The sequence below is a fragment of the Babylonia areolata genome, chromosome 20, assembly GCF_041734735.1.
Source record: "Babylonia areolata isolate BAREFJ2019XMU chromosome 20, ASM4173473v1, whole genome shotgun sequence".
In the NCBI taxonomy this organism is placed as follows: domain Eukaryota; kingdom Metazoa; phylum Mollusca; class Gastropoda; order Neogastropoda; family Buccinidae; genus Babylonia; species Babylonia areolata.
The window spans coordinates 40,642,489-40,653,022 of NC_134895.1; the positions used below are offsets into that span (position 1 = coordinate 40,642,489).

At 39.7% G+C, this 10,534-nt stretch overlaps 1 protein-coding gene across 1 annotated transcript; it reads right to left on the reverse strand.

The window, feature by feature from the left end:
- Positions 1 to 1,633: 1,633 nt before the first annotated feature.
- Positions 1,634 to 8,441, reverse strand: LOC143295503 (cytochrome c oxidase subunit 5B, mitochondrial-like). The gene is made up of 4 exons (XM_076607226.1): positions 8,284 to 8,441; positions 5,447 to 5,535; positions 3,774 to 3,873; positions 1,634 to 1,986 (listed from the first exon to the last, which is right to left on the reverse strand). Exons 1-4 carry the CDS (start codon positions 8,399 to 8,401, stop codon positions 1,883 to 1,885), a joined length of 411 nt encoding a protein of 136 aa, XP_076463341.1. The 5' UTR covers positions 8,402 to 8,441; the 3' UTR covers positions 1,634 to 1,882.
- Between the last annotated feature and the right edge of the window lie 2,093 nt (positions 8,442 to 10,534).

A 10,534-nucleotide genomic window follows, 5' to 3' on the forward strand; every position in this document is an offset into this window, starting at 1 on the left:
CACACACAGCCACACCAAAAATAACTAATTGCATACAACCATATACACACACACTATGAGAGAAAACAGCTCAAAGTAACAGTGAAGGAAAAAACATCACAAGAATGCTTCATGAATGAGCTTTTACTGTTTTAGCTTGGATTGTAACAGAGGGAGTGTTGGTTGGTGCTGAAGACAGGCATGCAGTGAATCCTAGACAGTATAATAATCATAATGATAATGTGGACTCATATCCTCCCATTCTGAGAGCTCATGGCACTTTACATGAAAGAAAAAATTAAAAATACATGAATCATTCATGGCCACTCTTTCTTTATCCCCCTTCTCCCACTCTCCTTCATCAAGCATTCAACATGAGCTAACAAGAGATGGTGTTGGGAGAAGGAGGAAACTGAGAATGCTTAGACAAGTTTTAAAAAGATGTTTTAGTGAAGAGAGAAAGGTGGAGATGGAATCAGATGCATGGATAGGATGAGGAAGGTTATTCCAGATGTGAGCAGCAGCATTGAGGAAGGTTCTTGAAAAGACACAATGAAGTTTCAGAAGGTATCAGAGGAAGAGCGGAGTGTTTTTGAGAAAGTGTAAGCACTGATAAGGTCAGAAAAATCGGTAGGTCCTGTGGAGTGGCAAGCAGAATAGCAGACACGCAACTTCGTATTTAATTCTCGTTTCAATGGGAGTTACTGTAGAGTATGGATAGTGGGAGGAATGTGATCAGTATGTGAGACTCTGAGAGTCAGATGGGCAGCATTGTTCACTACTTCACTGAGAAAAAAAAGTCTGTTCTTTGCAAAAACAAAAGTCATTGGGGAGTTTCCTCTCTTCTTGATAGAAGAAAACTGGCATTCAGGCCTGGATTTATTATCAACTCTATTTTTCCTGTTTCAATTTCTATGTATGTGCAAAGTCATGTCAGTGGTAAATTATGAGTGTTCTAATTAAACATACTCAATTGACAATTATTGCTTAATTAGTGTCAGACTATCAGTATGAAAGTTCCTCTTTCTGCATATGGGCCAAAAAGTGTGTTACTGACCACGTTGAAGATGTTCCAGTATCTCATTCGGTAATGTTATTTATCTAGTATCAATTCAAATTCAACAACCATTTTCAAACCATCTTTAAGCCCATTGAGGATTGCAGCCTGTGCAATCTTCCTTGCCTGGATGATGTTAGCTCTGTTTTGAGATATGTGAAAAAGTTTTGAATGCTGATGCATTGTACTGCATGCATATCACAATGGTCATTAGCCTATCATTGTAAAGTACAGGGTTCCAAACTATTGCCTGAATCACAGAACACCTCATTCAATATTTGGTGTGTTTCTGTATGGATCATTTATGCATGGTTACAATGTTGAATAGCAAGTCTGATCGAGATCAGTTGCTTGCTGCATGGGCCAAGCAGAAAAATACATTCTGAAGCACAATAACAATGCTTGTCATTGGGCGCAACGTATTTGAATTTGAGTGCAAGGAACGAGAGAGAGAGAGAGAGAACAAGCGAGAGAGAGAAAAAGAGATGGACAGTTGAAGACATCACGTTTTCTCAATAAAGTAAAATAGTTGGGGGGTTTTTTGTTTGTTTTTTTAAATATACATTCAAAACAAAATAAAAAACAAGTCCTACTATCTCACTTTCCAAACTGATGTTTAATATTGATAACTAAAACACACACTCTCTCTGACATGCTGAAATAAAAAAAAAATAAACGGTTTCAGATGGACAAGACTTGTCATCAATGTATTTTGTGTCTTGAAGAAACCACTAAGTAACAACAACGACTTAACAGATGTCTTGCTGTCAGCCAACGTCTGAATGCTATGGTCACAGTGTGTTGGTTCAGGGCTGACAAGGCCAGGTCTGATGGGTCAAATGGAACTCAGTGTGGGAGGTCAACCAGCTTGAACCAGAAGCCGCATTCACAGCGCCGAGGCTCTCCCTTGTGTAGGTGCATCCAATTTATACTGACAGCATCTTCCTCACCTGAATGCAAAATAAATGCCAGCAAATCAAATCAAACTAATCTTCCATGAAAGTTAACTCTATCTCACCAATGCTTTTCATCTGTTACACTGTTTGAAAATTAACAAGAGCCAAATCACTGCAGCTCAGTAGCACTTATTTTCCCCCCAACCTGCATGAAATGATGAATACATGTTTTAATATATATGTGGAATTTAATACATAATTTTTCCAAGCAAAACCTCCTTGCTGCCAGAATAGCAAGTCTGATCGAGACTATGTACATGCAGCACACATGCCCTCAGTTTATTGTCTCAATCAAAAGACTAGCACACAGACCACAACACAAGGTCCAGTGAAGGGGGTGGGGGTAAAACCCATCCTTGCTGAAATGAAACCCAGGACTCTAACTTCCTACTAGGACACTCCCTTAAAAATAAAAATGCCACCACTCCAGTTTGAGTAACACAAAAGACTACTTTTCCTTAAAATATAGATACAGCTTTCTTTAGACTAAATTAATCATGGGCTGGTAGAAATACATTATGATAAAAAAAACAACTTTTACTTCTTTCATTTGAAATACTTCAACTAACTTAGGGTACCCAAGGCAGAATATCACAGTTCAGACAATTATTTGACAGATAATAAGATATTGCATTACTCAATATGGCTAACCCATAATAATTATACTTAAAAAAAGAAGAAAAAAAAAGAGAAAAAAAAAGGAGACAAACTTATCAAATCTGGAAATACAAGGACCTACAGAGTATGACACAAACAATACTGTATCTGATCTTCGAAATCTCTCAGCGAGTATGAGTTATGTATACTGGAAGAAAAGGAAATAAAGACAACTTCATAAGGAAAGCAACTGTCAGAAAAATTAAACATAACTCTGTCACCAGATTGTCTCCCATACTGTTGCTCCTGCCAAGGGCAAAATCAAAAGCATCTGATGAAGACAGATAACAAAGAAAGCATGGCTAAAAAATACATGCTGGATCTCATTTACCAGTGCAGCTGACACTGATCTGAACATTGCCAATTATTAATCCATCAGTGATTGTGTGTGCTGTTCCAGAATGTGATGGAGCAAACTTATCCTATTCTTGTTAAGAAAACAACAAAAACAAACCCTGTAATTTCCTGCAAGCTCCAACAAGATGGCTACCTTCTGATACAGACAAAAAAGGCCTACATGCTATTGTTCAGCTAAGCAGGACAAGCATGCATGTTGCTAATTATAGCTGCCATTTAACATGCCCAAAGGCAAACAATGTTTTTGAACACATGATACACACATGCGGGTTATACTTCTAGTTTTTCTGATCTCTTCATTACCTTTCCTGGGACAAATGATTTTAATTCTTCCAATCACTCTGTTTCTTAGCTTTCTAGCAGTTAAAGATTTAATTTTTTTTTTTTTTTATTATTATTTTTTTTAATCACTTTCTTGCAATCTTTTGTTTTGTTTCAAAGCTTTCCTAAGGTTTTATTCCTCCAGTCTTTTGGTATGTTAAGTACTTTACTTTTCTGAGGAAACTGATTTTATTCTAGTGATTGATCTTTATTCTCTGCTTCCTTCCATCCAGTTATTTACATAACCTAAAATTTGGTTATTCAAAACACATTCATGGAATGAAAATTGTGTGTGTGTGTGTGTGTGTGTGTGTGTGTGTGTGTGTGTGTGTGTATGTGTTGTGTGTGTGTGTGTGTATCTGAGAGAGAGAGAGAGAGAGAGAGAGAGAGAGAGTTAGAGTTTGTGTATGACTATTTATATGTGATGACATGAAATTTTCACTTACAAATACAGCCAACCAATCTCTTTTCAAACAGAGATGGAATCAATGTCGGTTCATCAACAGTTCCTTTTGCTCTCTTCTTCACATTCATTTCAAAAGGATCCTGTTGAACAAAAAAAAACAACATATAGAATATCACAACACAAAATTAGAAAACCTTCAACAAAACAAAGCTGAGCAAATGCAAAAACTGAAAAACGTAACTTGTTCTCAATTATTCAAACATCAAAGCTCTCAATCTCATAATAAAATAAAACTGCTGTTGTACCGTGAACAGCGAGAACAAGGGCAAAAACGAAATTAAAATTTTCAATGAAAGCTAAATGACCAGGAAGGCCATATAAGAACTCTCATGACAAGACAAACAAATGACGTAATATTCACTCAAGCTCAGGACAATGATAAGATGAAGAACAAACATTAATAACTGCAACCAAATGATATCTTTACGACAGAAAAACTCACTTCATTCTGCCTACGGTTCAAACACCCCCAAAAAACCCCAACATGCCATATATATATATATATATATGCATTTCCAAGCAAATACCAAGAAAGGAAGAATAAAGTTCAACACAAAGACCAAAGACTCATCGTAAGTTATATTCTCAATGCAGTATTAAAATGGGAGGCATAATCACCCTAAAAGTAAACTGCTACCTCCTGGATGCAAAAAATACCCCAGGTATGCAACAGAAAATCTGTAACACTGCATATTGAGCTTTTCCCACTTCACAAAGTACCTTGGAAAATATGGTTCAACTGGACAGACAGGCAGACTGGTCACCCCAGCAAAGTATTTTAAAAGGGGTTAAGTCCATGGACAGAGACAGGCAGACTGGCCACCCCAGCAGAGTATTTCAAAAGGGAATAAGTCCATCTGACAAACGAGAAGAAGACAAGGGGATAGAATAAAGATGCAGACCCATGGGAAAGTAAAAAACCACCGCCATGTGTGCCAAGCAATTTACAAATTTTACTTTTAATGTTTTATATTTATTTAAGTTACCCAAACTGAAAAATCACTGTGGCACGTAAGGACCAAGTCCACTTTCTCCCTATCAAATAAGCAAGGAGCCTGGAGGGGATTGGGGAACTGTTGGTTGGGGAAAGGAAGTGGGGGAAGGGACTGAGTACCTGGCTGATTAAGAGGTGAAATATTTTTTTTCTGATTACTCATGGTAATATACAACTTGCAGATCTGCAAGTAATTTAATCCCCTTCACGTGTATACACTTGCAGAAGATCAAATACCCACATGAAAGATCACATTATTCATGCCTGATTTCAGAGGGTTGACATTAGCATACCCAGTATGCATCCCCGAAAACTGAGTATGGTTGCCTTTAGAGTAGGATCAAAATAGTTAAAAACTTAAATACATGTATATAAATCCCACTCACACATGTCCATAAAAAACTGGAGTTATTGCAAACAAATGCAGCAAGGAAAAAAATTCTTTTTGAGGGGGAAAAAATATCCAAATTTTTGCCATAGAAACCTTGATTCTTGAAACAGGGCAAACTACACTTAAGTCTGTTGCACTACTGCTATAATCATACTACTGAAACATCTCTGTAACTCTGCCAAGAAATACAAAAAAGAAACATTTATCCAGAATGCACAGCAACTAAGAGACTTGCGATACTGACAGCAATGTGAGTGAACTAACTGACCTCATTTCCAGCCATTTTCGCCAGCAGTTCGTAGCGTTCAATACCAACAGCATGACCCAATGTGTCTGGCATGGTCACCTTGTCTGAAGCTGTAACACAATAGTTAGTGTTTAAAAAGTCAAAAGGACAAACATACCAAACAAATGTTTTTTTTTGTTTTATATAAACCCTCTGTTACAGTATCTAAAAGAAGTCTTTCTTTACTTAGAAGAAAGAAAAGCAGAAACAGAAGTCTTGTCTCGTGGTTTTGAAGATAACCAATTATAGGAGTCTGAACTGTAATTTGATGGAATACGAATACTAGCCTTGTTTTGATTGTCAGGCAGATAGTGCAGAAGCATGGACTGATCAGGAAAGTGAAACTAAAGCTGAGACAGGCCTGTATAATGCTGAAAAGTTGATTGACTGTGCTTCTGGGTGTGTGGATGTGTGTGTAAGTAATAAAGTGAGACTAAAAGACATGTAAGAGCGGCAATGTTTGTCACTGTCACCGTTGATAAAAAATTTTTTTACAAAAAAGTCTTCTGGCCAGTAATGCTGATGTGGGAAACTGCTAGACATGGTATGAGTACCCCACTGCTCCCAAACACCACATATCTAAAATCAGAAAATAAAACTGAAATTTAAATTCTGCTAAAAGTAAAACAGAAAAGCAGGGTTTAGGGTTTTTTTTTGTCAGTCATCAGTCATTAACATACATTCTGAAATGACTCAACGGTGTGACAGCCAGTCAGTCACTTGACTTATTAATTTTTCGTAAAATTGGTCACACAAAAAGGGCTTTTGAAGATTTCTCTAATTATCCTGCAAAACAATCATGATTGCAGTTTCAAACTATGAAAAATATAATTATTTACTGTTGTTGCTCTGCAGTTCGACACTGAGTAGATGGACATTGTAAAAAACAAAAACAAAGGAAAAACAACACCCCCCCATCCTCCCCCCCCCCCAAAAAAAAACACAACCCCCCCCCCCCCCCCCCAAAAAAAAAAAACCCACAAAAACAACAGGTTGTGAAATACAGTGCCAATCTGGCTGTTGATGGCTACAAATGTAGAATGTTTTGCCAAAAGAAAAACATCCACATGTGTAGCCTGCTGCCAAAAAGAGCTGCCTATGTCATGAAAGATGGAATGAGTATTCAGGATGTACACTTGCAATCTCTTCCATAGTGTCTACATCTTGAGAGTCTGAAACTGAGAAATCTCTTCAGCTTCTGATAACAACTTACGCTTTTATTTTGTTGGTATTACGCAAAAGTGTGGTCCTTTTGAGCAAAACTGAAATTCAATGAAGATATACATAAGCAAGCGCACTTTCAAATACATGACTGTTTTTCTTTTGAAATTTCAGTAGCTATGCTTCGTTTTAGGAGTATGTTCATGTTTTTATAGCCTATCTTAGTTCTTACACATACTGACATAGATAACATTCTAAAATGCATTTGATCTTTTTCCTGTATATATGCAAGAACAAAAAACCAGGTCTGCACATTATGCTGCATGGTACTTCAGGAAATTTTTGCGACATTTTGCAATTGTGAAGTTTTGGATTTCAATAAAGCTGAGAGAAGTGTTGTTTTTAAAAATCAATCTCATTAGACCAACACGTGACAGTGTCACTGCAGATATGATGCCTTTTAGCTGTACTGCTTTCTTTTGTTTTTCTTTCCTTTGCATTAAAAGACTGCTGGAGAGTTCATGACAAAGAGGTACATCACATGATTACATAAAGTTGATTGGCTCTCTGAAATTTTGAGCAACAAAGGCAATTGAGAGACGCAAAACATACAAAACCGCAAACTTCTTTTTTGTTTTTGTTTTTTGTTGCTCTTTTTTGTGTGTGCAAATGATGGCACCTCACTGACCAGAGCAATGGAGCTGAAGCAATAGACGACAGCACGTGTTTGCTGCTTTTGTCTATGCATTTGGTGCTGCTTGAATTTCAAGTAAAATTTAGATGCACATACACAAGATCCAAGACGGCCCTGGAACTCTCCAGTGGTTTATTGGATCAAGATGTAAACATTCACTAGCCAGATTAGTCAGCATAAGCCAGTGTTTCAACACTGCCAAATATGGTGTAATAACGAATATGTTGTATATTTCGCGTTCATCATAACACAGCAAACATTAGTACATAGTTTTCACACACACACACAAGCACACAAACAAATCTAATGAATGTGATGGGCTAAGTACAAATTCAATTACAAATGTTGGGGGTGTTGGGCGGCCTGATGGGGGCGCCAGGGATTGGAATAGGGGGCTGTTTTTCACACCCCATTAATTTTGATCCATTGATTTTGTGATGAACCAGTAAATCGACCAATGCTGTCCTGAACTAAACCTAAACTCTGGAAAACTCACTATCAGTTCACACACATGCACAGCTATCCATGTTGTTCCAATATCGTCTTCAGTCTTTAACGACATGCATGTATGCTATCAAAATCTTGCTTGCTTTTAGAATGGAAAATAACTTCCTGTTGTAATCAGTTCGTTCAGTGGTTGCCACGCACATCAATCACTTTCGAATTCAGTAACCTTCACACGTCCTTTGGTATTCAAGTCAGAATCTAATGTTAAACTTTTCATTTTACTTAGCATCTTTGAAATAAACACTATATATGTATATAACTAATGGGTATTTTTTTTTTTACAGACGATTTCGCATCTATCAAGTTATTTATGACTGCAGATATGAAAATAATGAATTAAAAAAATTAACGAGTACTCCCTGATCTGGCCGTTAGTCGGCCCTTTCAGACATGCAAGTGATCCATAAGACCTGAAAACTGCAAATACTTAAAAAAAAAACAAATCTGGACAATTTACCTATTTTGCCTTTCTGGTAGTCAATCGGCGGGCCGCCCCCAGAAGCAGCCCTGGCACAACTGTAAGCAACAGTTCGCCTCACAACACTGGCACTTGTCCTGAGCAAAGTCGTCGCCATCTTGAAACAGAAGTCTTGTCTCGCGGTATCTCTTTCGATCAAAATCATGCATAATTCTAACACTTTGGTTTTTGTTTAAATATCATGTCTAAGAAACTCTTTAAAGTATGCATATTAACAGAGAACATAAAGTTAAAAAAAAAAGAGCATGTAAAAATATATGTTCCGTGACCATGACCTTAGTTGTGGGTCACAACTTTCACAAACAAAGCCACAGTCCACAGTTGTAAAATAAGCCACAGTATCAGTATCAGGAGCTCAAGGAGGCGTCACTGCGTTCGGACAAATCCACATACGCTACACCATATCTGCCAAGCAGATGCCTGACCAGCAGCGAAACCCAACGCACTTAGTCAGGCCTTGAAAAAAAAAGAAAGAAAAGAAAAGAATAATCAGTAATAATGGTGTGTGTCCATCGAGATCGATGATGACCATCGTTGTCATCCAGCTGGGGGATGGGGGGCGGGGGGGGGGGGGGATGCTCATGAATCTATCTGTGAGTGCGCAGATGGCTGAATAGTCCAATCTGCGCACGAAATGTTCGCTGACAGTTGGGGCAGACAAGAACAGGCATATCATTGTCAGGGAGCTTGTTTGCCCGTGACTTTCTGGCCTGCCTCTTCTGAACAGCTGCAGCAGTCCTGTTGGCCTCGCACAACTTGGCACCTTTGTGCACAGCAGTGCGCCATTTGTCACGGTCCGCTGCAGATTCCTCCCAGGAGTCAGGGTTGATATCAAACGCTTTCAGAGAGACTTTCAGAGTATCTCTGAAGCGCTTCTTCTGACCTCCGTGTGATCTCTTCCCTTGTTGCAGCTCGCCATAGAAGAGCCTTTTGGGCAGCCGATGGTCTGGCATGCGCGCCACGTGTCCAGCCCAGCGAAGCTGGGACTGCATCAGGATGGTGAAGATGCTGGGAAGGGTGGCTTTTGCAAGCACCTCCGTGTCTGGGGTCCTGTCTTGCCACTTGATGTTCAGTAGCTTCCTTAGGCATGTTGTGTGGAAGTGGTTCAGCTTCTTGGCATGTCGTTGGTACACTGTCCAAGTTTCGCAGGCGTACAGTAGTGTGGGGAGAACTACTGCTCTGTACACCTTTAGTTTGGTCTCAAGACCAATGCCTCTTCTGTTCCAGACATTTGCATAGAGTCTACCAAAAGTTGCGCTTGCTCTTGCAATCCTGACGTTCACTTCATCGTCAATGGTCGCATTTTGTGACAATGTGCTGCCAAGGTATGTGAACCGCTCCACCACACTGAGTCTCTGACCGTTGACTGTGATGTTGGGCTCAACGTGGGGTTTCCCTGGGGCTGGCTGATGGAGAACTTCAGTTTTCCTCGTGCTGATGGTAAGGCCGAAGTTCCTGCTGGCAGTGGCAAATTTGTCCACGCTGAGTTGCATGTCAGCTTCAGATCCAGCGTTGAGGGCACAATCATCAGCAAACAAAAAGTCTCTGATGATGTCTGTCATGACCTTCGTTTTTGCTTGAAGCCTTCTGAGGTTAAACAGCTTGCCATCTGTTCGGTACTTTAGGCCAATTCCAACATCGCCATCTCTGAAGGCATCAGTAAGCATTGCAGAGAACATGAGGCTGAACAGTGTTGGAGCCAGGACGCAGCCTTGCTTGACACCATTTGTGACAGGAAAAGCAGCAGATGTTTCACCATTGTCCTGGACTCAAGCCTGCATGCCTTCATGGAATTGGCTGACCAAGGAAATAAATTTCCGAGGGCATCCGTACTTGGCCATGATCTTCCACAGTCCCTCTCTACTCACGGTGTCGAAGGCTTTAGTGAGGTCAACGTAGGTGGAGAACAGAGCAGCATTTTGCTCCTGACATTTCTCTTGCAGCTGCCTTGCAGCAAACACCATGTCGGTGGTTCCGCGCTCTTTCCGGAATCCACATTGGCTCTCAGGCAAATGACCTTGGTCAAGGTGTGCTGTGAGGCGGTTTAGTAAGATCCTGGCAAGTATCTTGCCTGCGATAGAGAGCAAGGAAATGCCCCGATGGTTATCACAGGCTTGCCGGTTCCCCTTTCGCTTGTACAGGTGAATGATAGATGCATCTTTGAAATCCTGGGGGATCGTCTCTTCTTTCCACATGAGTGAGTACAGCTGATGGAGCTTCTCAGTCAGCA